Source organism: Lithobates pipiens, unplaced genomic scaffold (assembly GCF_037356315.1).
Source record: "Lithobates pipiens isolate NorthernLeopardFrog02 unplaced genomic scaffold, aLitPip1_a1.2 Scaffold_10, whole genome shotgun sequence".
In the NCBI taxonomy this organism is placed as follows: domain Eukaryota; kingdom Metazoa; phylum Chordata; class Amphibia; order Anura; family Ranidae; genus Lithobates; species Lithobates pipiens.
The window spans coordinates 219,780,652-219,799,797 of record NW_027507686.1 but is presented as its reverse complement, the minus strand read 5'-3'; the positions used below and the strand labels follow the sequence as shown (position 1 = coordinate 219,799,797).

The 19,146-nt window shown below is 46.2% G+C and overlaps 1 protein-coding gene across 1 annotated transcript in view; it reads left to right on the top strand.

Moving 5' to 3' along the window:
- The window catches only part of F2 (coagulation factor II, thrombin), an 86,275-nt gene that overhangs the window by 42,896 nt on the left and 24,233 nt on the right, over positions 1-19,146 (top strand). The window contains exons 8-11 of the mRNA XM_077461474.1: positions 5,020-5,124; positions 5,705-5,828; positions 8,478-8,645; positions 18,900-19,073. Coding sequence (XP_077317600.1) covers positions 5,020-5,124; positions 5,705-5,828; positions 8,478-8,645; positions 18,900-19,073 — 571 coding nt within the window. The remainder of the gene's footprint in view (positions 1-5,019; positions 5,125-5,704; positions 5,829-8,477; positions 8,646-18,899; positions 19,074-19,146) is intronic.

The window sequence follows — 19,146 nt, the reverse complement described above, 5'->3', positions numbered from 1 at the left end:
TGTAAGGACCGCTATCGGTCCACAATACATAGGGTTGCCGTGCACTACTGCTGACCGCTGCCCTATACTGCAGCAGTCCTTCATTGGTATAGGGACTGACGTACAGTCTGCTAATCACTAACACACAACCTGCTTGGTCCACAAAAGTTCTTATAAGGACTGGTAACTTGGTATAGGGTGCTACGGTACATAGGCCTGAGTGCGTTACAGTCTGCTGTTCTGTAAGGACCGCTATCGGTCCACAATACATAGGGTTGCCGTGCACTACTGCTGACCGCTGCCCTATACTGCAGCAGTCCTTCATTGGTATAGGGACTGACGTACAGTCTGCTAATCACTAACACACAACCTGCTTGGTCCACAAAAGTTCTTATAAGGACTGGTAACTTGGTATAGGGTGCTACGGTACATAGGCCTGAGTGCAGTACAGTCTGCTGTTCTGTAAGGACCGCTATCGGTCCACAATACATAGGGTTGCCGTGCACTACTGCTGACCGCTGCCCTATACTGCAGCAGTCCTTCAGCGGTATAGGGACTGACGCACAGTCTGCTAAACACTAACACACAACCTGCTTGGTCCACAAAAGTTCTTATAAGGACTGGTAACTTGGTATAGGGTGCTACGGTACATAGGCCTGAGTGCAGTACAGTCTGCTGTTCTGTAAGGACCGCTATCGGTCCACAATACATAGGGTTGCCGTGCACTACTGCTGACCGCTGCCCTATACTGCAGCAGTCCTTCATTGGTATAGGGACTGACGTACAGTCTGCTAATCACTAACACACAACCTGCTTGGTCCACAAAAGTTCTTATAAGGACTGGTAACTTGGTATAGGGTGCTACGGTACATAGGCCTGAGTGCGTTACAGTCTGCTGTTCTGTAAGGACCGCTATCGGTCCACAATACATAGGGTTGCCGTGCACTACTGCTGACCGCTGCCCTATACTGCAGCAGTCCTTCATTGGTATAGGGACTGACGTACAGTCTGCTAATCACTAACACACAACCTGCTTGGTCCACAAAAGTTCTTATAAGGACTGGTAACTTGGTATAGGGTGCTACGGTACATAGGCCTGAGTGCAGTACAGTCTGCTGTTCTGTAAGGACCGCTATCGGTCCACAATACATAGGGTTGACGTGCACTACTGCTGACCGCTGCCCTATACTGCAGCAGTCCTTCATTGGTATAGGGACTGACGTACAGTCTGCTAATCACTAACACACAACCTGCTTGGTCCACAAAAGTTCTTATAAGGACTGGTAACTTGGTATAGGGTGCTACGGTACATAGGCCTGAGTGCAGTACAGTCTGCTGTTCTGTAAGGACCGCTATCGGTCCACAATACATAGGGTTGCCGTGCACTACTGCTGACCGCTGCCCTATACTGCAGCAGTCCTTCATTGGTATAGGGACTGACGTACAGTCTGCTAATCACTAACACACAACCTGCTTGGTCCACAAAAGTTTTTATAAGGACTGGTAACTTGGTATAGGGTGCTACGGTACATAGGCCTGAGTGCAGTACAGTCTGCTGTTCTGTAAGGACCGCTATCGGTCCACAATACATAGGGTTGACGTGCACTACTGCTGACCGCTGCCCTATACTGCAGCAGTCCTTCATTGGTATAGGGACTGACGTACAGTCTGCTAATCACTAACACACAACCTGCTTGGTCCACAAAAGTTCTTATAAGGACTGGTAACTTGGTATAGGGTGCTACGGTACATAGGCCTGAGTGCAGTACAGTCTGCTGTTCTGTAAGGACCGCTATCGGTCCACAATACATAGGGTTGACGTGCACTACTGCTGACCGCTGCCCTATACTGCAGCAGTCCTTCATTGGTATAGGGACTGACGTACAGTCTGCTAATCACTAACACACAACCTGCTTGGTCCACAAAAGTTCTTATAAGGACTGGTAACTTGGTATAGGGTGCTACGGTACATAGGCCTGAGTGCAGTACAGTCTGCTGTTCTGTAAGGACCGCTATCGGTCCACAATACATAGGGTTGCCGTGCACTACTGCTGACCGCTGCCCTATACTGCAGCAGTCCTTCATTGGTATAGGGACTGACGTACAGTCTGCTAATCACTAACACACAACCTGCTTGGTCCACAAAAGTTTTTATAAGGACTGGTAACTTGGTATAGGGTGCTACGGTACATAGGCCTGAGTGCAGTACAGTCTGCTGTTCTGTAAGGACCGCTATCGGTCCACAATACATAGGGTTGACGTGCACTACTGCTGACCGCTGCCCTATACTGCAGCAGTCCTTCAGCGGTATAGGGACTAAGAGTTTTGTCACAGGGTGATTTAAAAAATGACAGGCAGAGGAAGAGGCAGGCCCTTCCGCAGGGGTGGTAGGGGTAGGGCAGGAGCAACAGCCTTGAGCCAAAGTGGGAAGTTGCAGAAGGTGCGTTCAATTACTTTAAAGGACGCACCAGACTTGGTTGAGTGGCTCACTCAGCCTTATTCTTCTGCACCCTCCTCATCCTCTCGATCTGCACCCTCTTCTTCACTCTCTGCTATGTGCACCCCCAAAGACACTACCACCAACAACACCACCACCACCACATACCTTCCGCTTGAGTGCAAATGGGGGCCTTCATGCTCCAGTGTTTTAATAGGGACCCCCGTATAAAAAGCATGAGGGTCAAGGACCAGTACTGGGTGGCAACGTACTTAGATCCCCGGTACAAACACAAAATGGCGGAAATGTTACCGCCGTCGCAGAGGGCTGTCAGAATGCAGCACTTCCAGGCCTTGCTTCGAGAAATGCTGCATTCTGCTTTTGCGTGCGCTGGCAGAGGAGCAATTCCCACTCCCAGAGAAGGATTTGCGGGTACCAATCCAACAGCGCCTGCAAGAAGAGGCCGGTTTGAAGATGTGTTGGTGACTTCGGATATGAGGTCATTCTTTCAGCCGACCCATCGACAGGTGTCATCCGGATCCAGCATCAGGGAACGCCTAGACCGTCAGGTGTCCGACTACATTGGGTTAACGGCCGATGTGGACGCTCTGAGGAGTGATGAACCCCTAGACTACTGGGTGGGCAGGCTTGACCTCTGGCCAGAGCTTGCCCAATTTGCAATCGAACTGTTGGCTTGCCCCTCATCCAGTGTCCTGTCCGAAAGGACGTTCAGCGCAGCAGGGGGGATTGTGACCGATAAGCGTACTCGCCTAGCTCACGACAGTGTTAACTACCTCACATTTCTAAAAATGAATGAGGCATGGATCTCGGAGGAATTCAACACATGTGATCAGTAGACCATGTATATGTCTATAAACAATTTTTGGAATCAAGCACACAGACCTTCTTAATTCATTTGGCTCACTTCCCTGACCCAAAAAAGCACACCGTACTATATGCCCCTACCCTCCTCTTTGAAGAGGTTGAGCGGTGTCATATTTCTACTGGGGCTGCTTATTATGAGGGGTTCCCACCATCCCTGTGCTGTGCTGACTTCCTCCTGGGTGTTCTTATTATGAGGGGCTCCCACCATCCCTGTGCTGTGCTGACTTCCTCCTGGGGGTTCTTATTATGAGGGGCTCCCACCATCCCTGTGCTGTGCTGACTTCCTCCTGGGGGTTCTTATTATGAGGGGATCACACCATCCCTGTGCTGTGCTGACTTCCTCCTGGGGCTGCTTACGGTGCTGCTGTCAGCGCTGTATGTCACGGAGCTGCTGTCAGCGCTGTATGTCACGGAGCTGCTGTCAGCGCTGTATGTCACGGAGCTGCTGTCAGCGCTGTATGTCACGGAGCTGCTGTCAGCGCTGTATGTCACGGAGCTGCTGTCAGCGCTGTATGTCACGGTGCTGCTGTCAGCGCTGTATGTCACGGAGCTGCTGTCAGCGCTGTATGTCACGGAGCTGCTGTCAGTGCTGTATGTCACGGAGCTGCTGTCAGCGCTGTATGTCACGGAGCTGCTGTCAGCGCTGTATGTCACGGAGCTGCTGTCAGCGCTGTATGTCACGGTGCTGCTGTCAGCGCTGTATGTCACGGAGCTGCTGTCAGCGCTGTATGTCACGGAGCTGCTGTCAGTGCTGTATGTCACGGAGCTGCTGTCAGCGCTGTATGTCACGGAGCTGCTGTCAGCGCTGTATGTCACGGAGCTGCTGTCAGCGCTGTATGTCACGGTGCTGCTGTCAGCGCTGTATGTCACGGAGCTGCTGTCAGCGCTGTATGTCACGGAGCTGCTGTCAGCGCTGTATGTCACGGAGCTGCTGTCAGCGCTGTATGTCACGGAGCTGCTGTCAGCGCTGTATGTCACGGAGCTGCTGTCAGCGCTGTATGTCACGGTGCTGATGTCAGTGCTCTGTATTACGGTGCTGCTGTCAGTGCTCTGTATCTCCTGCACCCTCTTGTTTGCCTACCCTGGTCCCTGACCTTCCCTCTCCTCCATTGCCTTCATTAGCTCCATAGTCCTGAATTGTCAGAACAATTTCCCAAATAAAAAAAAAATGCTTGTAGTTATCGATCCCAAATTCACCTCATACATGTATTATGCTATTGTCCAGGTGGTGGGACTACGTGCTACCCCCTAATAATTACCCCGTGGCCGCAAATTCGACCTAAAGGTTTGCGAAATTCGCCTCCCATTGAAGTCAATGGAGCCCGCGGCGAACGGTCGTTTTCGCGAACGTTTGTGCCCGTTCGCGTTTCGCGTTCGCGAAACGTCCCGTCGGAAGTTCGTCCATCACTAGAGTTGACCATCTCACAGACTTGCCAATCAAAATTGGTATGCAATGAGCAAAAATAGCTGCCCCCTTGTACCTTTATCATTACAAGCACTACACAGAATTTACTTTGTTGAACATTTACGCTCATAGAGGCCGTTATTTTCGTTAAACTGGTGCCTTTCACACGGGTATCTAGAAATCATAAAAAACATTATACATCTCTTTTAAGATGTTGTAAAATATTAACTTTGCTCATATGTCACTTTCTCTTCTCCATTTCTTCACTGATCATCGCATCTTGTCACTGGGACGACCCCCCTGTCTCTGGCAGACAGCCCTGTTGATGAAGAAAAAGTCTCTGTCATTGGGGGACGCACAGACGCTACACAGCATCAGACCTTCTTTGATGAGAAAAGTTTTGGCAAGGGAGAAGCAGGTAAGGAAATTAATAATGTAATTGTTTTTTTTTTTTTTTTTTTTGGAGATGTTATGGAGTGTATTTATAAAAAAAATGAATAGTTTTTTTTTGTGCTGGGAAACTGCATGTATATTTGTTCTGTGTAATGGGAAGAAAATCAAATGTTGCTAGGCTAATTTCTCTGTGGGTTGAATGTTATCATTCATACAGAATATATAACGAATCAGGAAAATCAGGCAATCAGGAAAAATGCCACATTAGGGCCACAAGATGGAGCGGAGCATAAGAAATAAATAATGATTTACTAGAATCATCAGCGCCATCTATTCGTCATTCTTTGGTATTACATTTTTAATTAATCATTTGCGTTGCAGAGAAAATAGCATAATAACCTTGGATTTTGCCTCTAGTTGCAGTTTCACTTAATGAATAGCTCCGTGAATATTTTATTTTTATTTTTTTATAAGTACACCTCTTTAGTCAAAAAAAAAAAAAAAAAGAAGAGCTTTAGCTGTGTGCTGTCCACAGACTCCACAGAATAGATGGTTCCACAGCTGTCATTGTTAATAATGTTGTTTTCTTCGTTCCTCCTCTGCAGAGTGTGGACAGAGGCCTCTTTTTGAACAGAAGAAAGTGCAAGACAAAGGAGAGGAGGAGCTAATATTGTCCATGCAGGGTCGTATTGTGAAGGGAGAGGATGCCGAGCGGGGCAGTGCACCATGGTAAGAGCATGACGCATGATTTCCCTAGAATGGTGGCTCCTTGGGTGATGGCGTAAGGAAGCCTTGACTGCTGGGAGCATGGCACTTTATCGGCTATGCAGTTTTTTTTTAATGTTAAAAATGTTTATGCTTAAAGCCCAACTTCATTTTAAAATAAAAAAATATATAAAACGAATCCTGGATTTTTCTAAATTTAGTGTTATTTTCAATAGATTTTATTGGGTACTTCAATTACACAAATAACATAATACAAGGCCAGACACAAAAAAAGGACAATCTGTACATGTGTAACAGACATAAATGTACTCATGTTTCTAAAATTTTCAATAATACGTCTACTGTAAAAAAATAAATAAAAAATAAATCAATTCATTGCAATTGGTTGTAACCCCTTACATAGACCCACTGAAGTGACTAGCCTCAGGTGATACACAGAGATAGAACAAATCTATCTACATAAGTTGTACCTGTTTATCTATAGCAGGGATATGTAATTAGCGGACCTCCAGCTGTTGCAGAACTACAAGTCCCATGAGGCTTAGCAAGACTCTGACAGCCATAAGCATGACACCCAGAGGCAGAGGCATGATGGGACTTGTAGTTTTGCAACAGCTGGAGGTCCGCTAATTGCATATCCCTGACCTACAGCATTCTTATCACTTTGACATACTTCCTGTGAGTTCAGGACATCATCAATTCACCTTGGGCCCAAAGGAGAAAGGTGAAATAAAGAGTGCCATATCATTATTTAGGGTTCACTTACTCATAATTTCCTATAGGTTGTCAATGCCCCTCCCAAAAAGGACAAAGTGGGGAAGTACCTCACCTAAAATAGATTACTAAGGACCTTGGTAATCTCTTTTAGGCGAGGTACTTTCCAACCTTGTCCTTTTTGTGATTAACTCCTTGATTACCTGGATCACACCTTGACTGGTGAGTCAGCGACTTTAAGGGACGCTGTGCTTGCTCATACTTTGAGCTTTGCAGCGGTTATACCCTAGTGAGCTACTGACAATCTTTTTGTTTTTTGTCACTGCTTCCCCCCCATGTCTGATTGGTCTAGAAAGGGGGTCTTCAAACTATGGCCCTCCAGTTGTTCAGAAACTACAATTCCCATCATGCCTAGTCATGTCTGTGAATGTCAGAGTTTTACAATGCCTCGTGGCATGTGTAGTTCAGCAACAGCTGGAGGGCCGTAGTTTGAGGATCCCTGGTCTAGAATTTCATGAAGGCGAGGCAGTGCCAGCTGTCTAATCTATCATTCTGGCTCAGCGATTGAGATGATGAGATTTCCGTTGGGATTTTCCAGTACAGGTTAGGAGACAAAGGTAAACATCCCATTAGATGGATTGGATTTTAAGCCTAACCCATGTATGAAGGGCGTTCAAGTCAAACTGGGACTTTTCATTTTACAGGTATAAAAATGGAATGGTACTACACGCAGTAGTAAGTGTGTCCTATTAGTTACTGATAGGTGGCGCACATGTCGCGGGCCAGTCCAGAGACCGTTAATCAAGATGACAGACAACAGTGTTAGTGCCTGCGTGTAACAGCATGTGGTGATTGCATTTCTTGTGAATGAAGGCGTAAAACCCACGGATATATCTACAGAACACTTCAAGCACAGTAGGGTGATGAGACATAGTTACATAGTTAGTAAGGTTGAATAAAGACACCAGTCCATCCAGTTCAACCTGAGTGAGTGTCTACAATTGTCCTTATCCCTGTACATTGCACACTCACATCGGTCCCTAACCCCAAGGAGCCCACAATCCAAGGTCCTCGTTCATATACTAGGGCCAATTTTGGACAGAAGCCAATTAGCCTACCTGGGTGGGAGGAAACCAGAGTACCCAGAGGAAACCCACGCAGGCACAGGGAGAACATGCAAACTCCAGGCAGGTAGTGTTGTAGTTGGGATTCAAACCAGCGACCCTTTTTACTGCTAGGCGAGAGTGCTAACTACTACACCACTGTGCCACGCTCAGCCACAGTAAGACATTTGAATGGTGTAAATGTTTTAAAGATGGCCGTTCATCCATCAGTGACGATCCTGGCTGTGGTGGTTCCCAGCCCACGGCAATCGTTCCTGTGAACATTCAGTGTGTGGAACGCCTGATCCTGGATAATCAATGCATAACCTGACGCAAAATTGCACGAAAGACAAACCTTTCTGTGGGAACGGTGAACACAATCATTCACGAACATTTGCATTTTCGAAAAGTTATTGCACGCCAGGTACTAAGGCGGCTTTCTGCTTTTGACCCACACGGAAGAGTTGAAGTCTACACTACGTGCACATTACAGCAAATCGTCTGGGAGGTATTGCCACATCCCCCTTACAGCCCGGACCTCACTCCCAGTGATTTCCACCTCCTAAAAGAGTTGCTCGGAGGTCAACATTTCAGCACTGATGACAAAGTGGAGCAGGCTGTCCTAGGATGTTCAAATCTTTGTATGCCAAAGCTCTCATTGGGATGAGTGTATAAATATAGCAGGGAAGTACATCAAAAAACAAATTCAGTTCCCACTCCTTGAAATTTGTTCTTTTATGATATAAACTCGGTTTGACTTGAACGCCTTCGTATTTTCCGAATTTGCCTTTTTGTGAATGCCATGCTGACTGATCCTTTTTATTTCTGTACTAAGGCAAGTGATGATCTATAAAAGACAACCACAGGAATTACTCTGCGGGGCCAGTCTTATTAGCAATATTTGGATACTCACGGCTGCTCACTGCATCTTCTACCCTCCCTGGGACAAGAACTTCACAGTAGATGACCTGCTTGTGCGCATTGGAAAGCACAACCGATTAAAGTAAGACAATTCACTTGTTTGCCCACTCAATCCAAAAAAAAGAAACCTTGTGGTGCTGCAACCCCTGAATTTAGTGTTCACTGGGACAGGTGCAGTAGTCTATGCCAGTATATATGCTGTACATACCGTAGACAAACATGAAGAAAGTAGGAAATCTGGCACCAACTTGACTGATGATAAAATTATTCAAGCTTCATTCAATATCCATCAAGACATAAAAGTATCCATCATATAAAAGAATTGACACGTTTCTGCCCCAACCTTAGGGCCTTTGTCAAATGACTTATGACTAAGGCACTAAGGTTGGGGCAGAAACCTGACAATTCTTTTATAAGATGGATAGTTTTATGTCTTGATGGATATTGAATAAAGCTTGAACTATTTTATCATTAGTTAAGTTATGGTGCCGGATTTCTTACTTTCTTCACATTTGTCCCCCCAGTTCCATGCCAGTTTTATGCCAAACAGTGCAACAAGTGCTTTGTATTCTTGGTTTTGCTAATAAATAATTGGGTTTATTTCATATAGTACAGTATATGTAAACCGTAAAAAATGAACTTCTTTTAATTGGTCCCCTTTGATCGGATAAATCTACAATTGAAAGTGTTTTGTTTCAGAGCTTCTATTTCAGTTGCAATGCAGTTGAACGCAATTTCGACACCTCCAGCACTGAATGTATGTAAGGAGTAGTGGTGCATGCTGGAGGGTCTATAATTGCTAGAGGAATTATTGTTTCTGGGGAGATCTATTGTAGCCGGTGAGGAATTTATTGTTAATAAGTGGGTCAACTGTTGCTGTAAGGGATCTACCTTTGAGGGAGGGGTCTTTTGTTACTGGCTGCTGGGGGGTTTATTGATGCTGTGGTGGATCTGTTGTTACTGAGGGGGGCTGTTGTCTGGGGTGTTTTTGTTTCTCTCTCTGTGCTGCTTTCCTGAACTTCTGGTCTTCACAGGAAAAAGCTAACAGTGAACAGTGTCCAGCCAGTTTATTAGCTTGGAGGTGGAAGAAGGAGCAGGGGAGTGCCTTGTCCTAGGCTACATGGCTGTGTGTTTCTTTTGATGCCCACACAGTGTAGGGAGATACAACTCTAGCCCCTGCAAGCAAAGGTGGCTCCACAGGATGCTGCAAGAGAAAGGAGTCACCCTGAAAGTGGAAACCTGTGACAGTGATGATGGCACCCGGCAGCTAAAATTGAAATATAGGATTAAAAGATAAAGAAGCTATATACTTAGTATGTGACTAAATCAGCTGCTAAAAAATGCTTAGAAAAACTGAAGATTTAATAGGGCAATACTCATTCAGATCACTCTTGTATTGTGTTGCATCGTTTTCCCACCATCAGCTTTAACCCTATGAACCCTGCACTAGCACACTATATCAGCGTTCATTGCACATGGTTGTGGGGTGACCCCTTTCAGTTGAGTGGATCACATTTAGCAGGCAGTACTGCCTGCTATATGCGACAGTGAGGATCATTTTTGCCAAAGCATCGTGGCCGCAGCATATATATATATATATGTGTGTGTGTATATGTATATATATATATATATATATATATATATATATATATATATATATATATATATATATACCCCCTCCGCTGCCTTTGCAGCAAAGGGGGCGAGGTTGTGGGGCTGAAAAATTGTGGCTCATTCATGTAATTTTATGGCCCCCCTCTGCTAGTTTAAACAAGGCCTTGTAGTTGTCACTGGGAAAAAAATCTCCTAACTGGAAGGTTTTCTTTCGCTTCCAGTTCTCGTGACAGCTCAGACAGCTCAAAATTATGGCTATTACCCAACTTTCATTTGTGGTGACAATACTCACCAGGACAAATAAAGTAAACATACTTAGCAGCAACACAGGCAGTAATTAAAACCCAACAGGTGTTCTAACCCCTTACTGCTCTGTCCAAAAGTAATAAAAAAAGTTTGCCTTCACCAGAGGTCTTGGTTTGCGCAGCTGCAGAACACCTTATTCTGCCACACTGGAAGAAGTCAGTATCAAGGCTGCAAACAGCAATAACAGATTTTTTTTTTCCACTTTTGTGTTTGATATGGCATGATGCTAGCCAGAAATACTTTTTAAATAATACCAAAAATATAATCTGAGAGATGACGCATGCATAGGTAAAAAAAAAAAAATGTTATGAAGACGTGGGTGTTGCAATGGTTAAAAAGTCACTATATTCAATGGTTGCTGCTCCCCATAAACCAGGTCTGGAGTTGCCTAATGCACAGATAGTAAGAGAACACAAGAGGGTGCCACCAAGTGTATACCTTTTTGGGAGCATAGGTAAGTACATCGATGGCTTGGAAACACCCATAAAGAACATAGTGAATAGGGATGGCCGAACGGTTTGCCCAGCGGTCGTTTCGCGACGAATTTCGGCTGTTCGCGGTCCGCCCTATCGGCGGACTATTGCCGCCATTCGCCCAGCGGACTTTCGTGTTTACTGTGTAAAAGAACTTTGACCTATGATGACACATCCATCATGGGGTACAGGACAGCCAATTGAGACATTACAGCACATGGACACTTGGACATTCCCCCTAACTTATAAATAGACCCGATCCGGCGGGCATTTTACATTCTTTCTTCTGTCACTATAGGGAGAGGTTGGTGTGTGGAGCAGGGAGAGACTGCAGTGACCCAAATCGCTAGCTATTTGGTCCACAAAAGTTCTTTTCAGGACTGGTATAGGTGTTAGGTGTAGTTCAGGATATAGGTTTGAGACACTGCTGTGCTACTGATTTTTGCAGCAGCCTTTCTTTTGTCAGTGTAGAGAGAGGGACAGGACGCTGTGTGCTGCAGGGACAGTCAGTTTAATCATTAGCTGTTACTATTAGGTCCACAAAAGTGCTATTCAAGTTATTGTTCCAGCAGCCTCTGTTTTGGTCAGTTTAAATAGGGACAGGCGGGAAGCTGTGTGTGAGGCAGTGAGGGACAGTCAGTTTAATCAGTAGCTGTTACTATTAGGTCCACAAAGGTTCTTTTCAGGACTGGTATGGTAATAGGCTTGTACACGTATAATATTCTTTCTTCCAAATATAGAAAGAATATTATACTTGACTGCTGCCCTTCTGCTGCAGCAGTCCTTTATCAGTATAGGGACTGAGGTACTGCTAATCATTCACAACCTACTTGTCCCACAAAGGTCCTTATAAGGACTGGTAAGGTCTAGGGTACTACAGTACATAGGGTTGAGTGAGGTACAGTCTGCTATTCCTTAAGGACTGGTATAGGTCCACAATACATAGGGTTGAGGTGCACTACTGCTGACTGCTGCCCTATACTGCCCTATACTGCAGCAGTCCTTTATCAGTATAGGGACTGAGGTACAGTCTGCTAATCATTCACAACCTACTTGTTCCACAAAGGTCCTTATAAGGACTGGTAAGGTATAGGGTACTACAGTACATAGGGTTGAGTGAGGTACAGTCTGCTATTCCTTAAGGACTGGTATAGGTCCACAATACATAGGGTTGAGGTGCACTACTGCTGACTGCTGCCCTTCTGCTGCAGTAGTCCTTTATCAGTATGGGGACTTAGGTACAGTCTGCTAATCATTCACAACCTACTTGTTCCACAAAGGTCCTTATAAGGACTGGTAAGGTCTAGGGTACTACAGTACATAGGGTTGAGTGAGGTACAGTCTGCTATTCCTTAAGGACTGGTATAGGTCCACAATACATAGGGTTGAGGTGCACTACTGCTGACTGCTGCCCTATACTGCAGCAGTCCTTTATCAGTATAGGGACTGAGGTACAGTGTGCTAATCATTCACAACCTACTTGTTCCACAAAGGTCCTTATAAGGACTGGTAAAGTATAGGGTACTACAGTACATAGGGTTGAGTGAGATACAGTCTGCTATTCCTTAAGGACTGGTATAGGTCCACAATATATAGGGTTTAGGTGCACTACTGCTGACTGCTGCCCTATACTGCAGCAGTCCTTTATCAGTATGGGGACTGAGGTACAGTGTGCTAATCATTCACAACCTACTTGTTCCACAAAGGTCCTTATAAGGACTGGTAAAGTATAGGGTACTACAGTACATAGGGTTGAGTGAGATACAGTCTGCTATTCCTTAAGGACTGGTATAGGTCCACAATATATAGGGTTTAGGTGCACTACTGCTGACTGCTGCCCTATACTGCAGCAGTCCTTTATCAGTATGGGGACTGAGGTACAGTCTGCTAATCATTCACAACCTACTTGTTCCACAAAGGTCCTTATAAGGACTGGTAAGGTCTAGGGTACTACAGTATATAGGGTTGAGTGAGGTACAGTCTGCTATTCCTTAAGGACTGGTATAGGTCCACAATACATAGGGTTGAGGTGCACTACTGATGACTGCTGCCCTATACTGCAGCAGTCCTTTATCAGTATAGGGACTGAGAGTTTTGTCACAGGGTCATTTAAAAAATGACAGGCAGAGGAAGAGGCAGGCCCTTCCGCAGGGGTTGGAGGGGTAGGGCAGGAGCAACAGGCTTGAGCCAAAGTGGGAAGTTGCAGAAGGTGCGTTCAATTACTTTAAAGGACGCACCAGACTTGGTTGAGTGGCTCACTCAGCCTTACTCTTCTGCACCCTCCTCATCCTCTCGATCTGCACCCTCTTCTTCACTCTCTGCTATGTGCACCCCCAAAGACACTACCACCAACAACACCACCACCACCACATACCTTCCGCTTGAGTCACAGGAATTATTTTCCGATCCATATCAAGACATTTCTGATGCACAGCCACTCTTGGTATTGGATCAGGAAGGGGATGTAGCAACAACCACCACTCAGCAAGCTGACGACAGTACCCAGATCAGCCCAAGGAGGAGGTTGGTCCCTGGTGTTGCTGCCTACTCTGAGATCTCTACTTATAGCGGTGGGGAAGGTGACGTCGATGATGACGTGTCTAGTGATGTCACGTGGGTGCCCACAAGAGAGGAAGAGGAGGGGAGTTCAGAGGGAGATATGGACCAGCAGATAGGGAGGAGAAGCAGGAATAACTTACATTGCACAGGAGGGACAAAGCAAACTGCAAATCAGGAGCGAGTCATCGACCATGTACGGTCACATCTGGCGCTCCCAGGACACCGGCACATGGCTCCGCAGTGTGGGCTTTTTTTAACGTGTCCGTGCTGACAATAGCGTTGCCATCTGCAATCTTTGCAGTCAACGCATTAGTCACGGTAAGCCCAACACTCGCCTAGGGACGACCGCCTTAAGAAGGCACATGAGCAGCCATCACCGAGCCCAGTGGGAGCAACGGAACACACAAAGCCACACTCCAGGCTCTCACCGTCCAGCCTCGTCTTCTACTTCTCCTTCTCCTCTCTCCTCACAATTGTCCTCCACTCCACCTTCCATCACGCCAAGCTCACGTTTTTCTGCAAAAAGGCAGGCTTCCGTGGGCCTAATGTTCGAGCGTAAAAAAAATGATGACGCCGGATAACCCTCTTGCCCAACGGTTGACGGCTGGCTTGTCAGAACTCATAGCTCGCCAACTACTGCCATATAAACTGGTGGACTCGGAGGCCTTTCGTAAATTTGTGGCCATTGGAACACCACAATGGAAGGTCCCAGGAAGGAAGTATTTCTCAGAGAAGGGCATCCCAGAGCTATATGGCCATGTTCAGCGGCAAGTGAATGTATCTCTGGCACACAGTGTCGGTGCCAAGATACATCTGACCACAGACACGTGGTCTAGCAAACACAGGCAGGGAAGGTATATCACTTTTACTGCCCACTGGGTGAACCTTCTGACGGCCGTCAAGCATGTAACCCGTGGCACCCGTGTAGATTTGGTTTTACCGCCACGGATTGCATGCAGGCCTGGCTCTTCTTCTCCTCCTCCTCCTCCTACTCCATCCTCCTCCCTCTCCTCCTCGGCTGACTCCTCCTTTTCCGCTGCTAGCGTCTCTTCCGCTGCGCCGCCCAAGCTCCCCAGAACCTATTCCACATGCCAGGTGAGACGTTGCCATGCCGTGCTGCGTCTGTTGTGCCTGGAAGCCAAGAGCCACACTGGCCCGGCACTCCTTTCAGCTTTGCGTTCACAGGCAGATCAGTGGCTAACACCGCTCAATTTGACAGTTGGTAAAGTGGTGTGTGACAACGGTGCCAATCTGCTTGAAACAGGGCAAAATCACGCACGTGCCATGCATGGCACATGTCTTAAACTTGGTCGTGCAGCGATTCGTTGTCAAATACCCTGGGGTCCAGGACATCTTGCGGCAGGCAAGGAAAATCTCGGCCCATTTTAGAAGATCTTACACAGCCATGGCTCGCCTTGCTGACATTCAGCGGTGACACAATCTGCCGGTCAGACGTCTTATTTGCGATTGCCCGATGCGATAGAACTCAACCTTGTATATGCTTGATAGGCTGCTCCAGCAGAAACGTGCAGTTAACGTCTACCTGTATGAACTCTGCGGCAGAACAGGTTCTGGGGAGCTGTTTTTTTTTTCACTGCGCCAGTGGCTGCTCATGCGCGACGCATGCAGACTTCTGCGCCCATTTGAGGAGATCACCAAACTGGTCAGTCGCAGCCATGGCTCCATTAGTGACATGGTACCTTATGCCTTCTTTATGGAGCGTGCATTGCGTCGTGTCACTGATCAAGCTGTGGAGGAGCAGGAGCGGGAAGATGAGGAAGTCGCAATGCTGGATGAATTCCCAGGGGGGGCTACTCTATCTGAGCCAAGTGAACAACAGGAGTCTGAAGAGGAGTCAGAGGAGGATGGTGCCGGGGTGGATGAGGAGGAGCAAGAAGAGCATGCTTTAAACCTTTCTGGGATCCCTGTTATTGTGCGTGGATGGGGAGAGGAGAATGAAGAGGACGACATTATCCTGGATGATGAGCAGGAGCCAGGCCACCACACTGCTTCCAGTTTAGTGCAAATGGGGGCCTTCATGCTCCAGTGTTTTAATAGGGACCCCGTATAAAAAGCATAATGGTCAAGGACCAGTACTGGGTGGCAAAGTACTTAGACCCCCGGTACAAACACAAAATGGCGGAAATGTTACAGACGTCACAGAGGGCTGTCAGAATGGAGCACTTCCAGGCCTTGCTTCGAGAAATGCTGCACTCTGCTTTTGCGTGCGCTGGCAGAGGAGCAATTCCCACTCCCAGAGAAGGAGTTGCGGGTACCAATCCAACAGCTCCTGCAAGAAGAGGCCGGTTTGAAGATGTGTTGGTGACTTCGGATATGAGGTCATTCTTTCAGCCGACCCATCGACAGGTGTCATCCGGATCCAGCATCAGGGAATGCCTAGACCGTCAGGTGTCCGACTACATCGGGTTAACGGCCGATGTGGACGCTCTGAGGAGTGATGAACCCCTGGACTACTGGGTGGGCAGGCTTGACCTCTGGCCAGAGCTTGCCCAATTTGCAATCGAACTGTTGGCTTGCCCCTCGTCCAGTGTCCTGTCCGAAAGGACGTTCAGCGCAGCAGGGGGGATCATGACCGATAAGCGTACTCGCCTAGCTCACGACAGTGTTAACTACCTCACATTTCTAAAAATGAATGAGGCATGGATCTCGGAGGAATTCAACACATGTGACCAGTAGACCATGTATATGTCTAGAAACGATTTTCTTAATCGAGCACACAGACCTTCTTTCTTCATTTGACTCACTTCCTTGTCCAAAAAAAGCACACCGTACTATATGCCCGTACTCTCCTGTTTGAAGAGGTTGAGCAGTGTCATATTTCTACTGGGGCTGCTTATTATGAGGGGCTCCCACCATCCCTGTGCTGTGCTGACTTCCTCCTGGGGCTGCTTATTATGAGGGGCTCCCACCATCCCTGTGCTGTGCTGACTTCCTCCTGGGGCTGTACCTCTGCTGTGAATATTATGAGGGGCTCCCACCATCCCTGTGCTATGCTCATTATGAGGGGCTCCCACCATCCCTGTGCTGTGCTGACTTCCTCCTGGGGCTGTACCTCTGCTGTGCATATTATGAGGGGCTCCCACCATCCCTGTGCTATGCTCATTGTGAGGGGCTCCCAGCATCCCTGTGCTATGCTGACTTCCTCCTGGGGCTGCTTACGGTGCAGGTGTCAGTGCTGTATATCACGGTGCTGGTGTCAGTGCTTTATGTCACGCTGCTGATGTCAGTGCTCTCTATCACGGTGCTGGTGTCAGTGCTGTATATCACGGTGCTGATGTGAGTGCTTTATGTCACGCTGCTGATGTCAGTGCTCTCTATCACGGTGCTGGTGTCAAATCACTCTATCACGGTGCAGGTGTCACTGCTGTATGTCACGCTGCTGGTGATCATCTCCTGCACCCTCTTCTTTGTACCCTGACCTTCCCTCTCCTCCATTGCCTTCATGCGCTCCACAGTCCTGAATTGTCACAACAATTTCACATATAAAAAAAGAATGCTTGTAGTTGTCGATCCCAGATTCACCTCATACATGTGTTATGTCATTGGCCATGTGGTGGGACTATGTTTGCACAGCTATTAATTATTTTGTGGCTGCAAATTTGACCTGTAGGTTTGCAAAGTTCACCTCCCATTGAAGTCAATGGGGCCCGCCGCGAACGTTACGGTTCGCGAACTATCGGCCGCGTTCGCGAAACGTCCCGTCGGAAGTTTGTCCATCACTAATAGTGAAGTTTGTTTTGGTGTGTTACGTTGATTGGCCCACATCCCTCATTAAGATGTAAGAACAAGAATGGCATTCGTAAAAGAACAAAAAAAAGTGTACAGTGGCACAAAAGGGGTGTGTTAGAAACATATCAATACCACTAAATAAAAAAAAGGACAATCAACCAGTCCCAATGGAACATGATTAATGAAGGGTGGTCAGGCAGCACTTGGCGATAACACTCTAGTTTTAAACAGGGGGTCTCAAACTGGTGGCCCTCCAGCTGTTGCAAAACTACAAGTCCCATCATGCCTCTGCATGTGGGAGTCATGCTTGTAACTGTCACCCTTGCAATGCCTCATGGGACATGTATATGAAAAGTAGATGCAGGTGGGACTTTATATGAGCCGTGACCATCCGGTACACAGGGCTCCATCCCAATATTTGGACAGAACAAAGGGGAAGAAGGGGCAATGCGGGGGCGAAGATGGGACTTTATATGAAACTAGACACTAAGGGTCAATTAAATCAAACAATAAAATAATACATTTAATGGCAATGCACAGGGAGATAGTACAATCAATAAATAGGTTGATAGTAAATCGATAGTTATAATAAATAAAATTAAAAAACTTTATACATGATAATAACATAATCAAATTCATATAATAGTAACATTATTGTACAAAATTCATATTGCAGTAGCATCATTACACATAGTAACCAACCTAAAGTACATCCCAACGTGCATATACAATATACAACCACTAAAATGAATTGATGATTTAATTATATCAAACCCATGGGAAAATCTTGGTTGTTGGGGCATAAAAATCCATTGGTAAAAGCTTTACGCGTTTCGTGGATTGTTTCCACTCATCAGGAGCTGCTATAAAAATTTTTTATAGCAGCTCCTGATGAGTGGAAACAATCCACGAAACGCGTAGAGCTTTTACCAATGGATTTTTATGCCCCAACAACCAAGATTTTCCCATGGGTTTGATATAATTAAATCATCAATTCATTTTAGTGGTTGTATATTGTATATGCACGTTGGGATGTACTTTAGGTTGGTTACTATGTGTAATGATGCTACTGCAATATGAATTTTGTACAATAATGTTACTATTATATGAATTTGATTATGTTATTATCATGTATAAAGTTTTTTAATTTTATTTATCATTACTATCGATTTACTATCAACCTATTTATTGATTGTACTATCTCCCTGTGCATTGCCATTAAATGTATTATTTTATTGTTTGATTTAATTGACCCTTAGTGTCTTGTTTCATATAAAGTCCCATCTTCGCCCCCGCATTGCCCCTTCTTCCCCTTTGTTCTGTCATGGGACATGTAGTTTTGCAACAGCTAGAGGGCCACCAGTTTGAGACCCTTGCTTGAGTCCATAAAAATGGGTTTTCAGGTAGCACTTGGAGAAACCCCCCTTACAGCGAAGAAGGTAACTCTTTAAGTAAAAGCAGGAACAGAGGGGCGCCAGACTAAGTGCAGCATTAAAATCTGTGATTTAATATAAATAAAAACAGTTGGCAACTCAGAAGATAGATGAGTAATAACAAAAAGTGTATAGTCTGATGCCCCTCTGTTTTTGCTTTTACTTAAAGTATGGCATTCATGTTTGTTCCTGTCATTCCAGGTACGAAAAGCCAGATGAAAGAATTCTACAGCTTCAGCGCATTATCGTGCACCCAAAATACAACTGGAAGGAAAATCTTGACCGAGACATTGCACTTATGCAGCTGAGAAGACCTCTGACCTTCACCAGCTATATCCACCCTGTGTGCCTGCCCACCAAAGACATCGTACAATCGTAAGGAGCCTTCTTATATCAGCGTTCATTTGTCTGTCTGGCTGACCACACATAGAAGATGTCTTCCTTACAG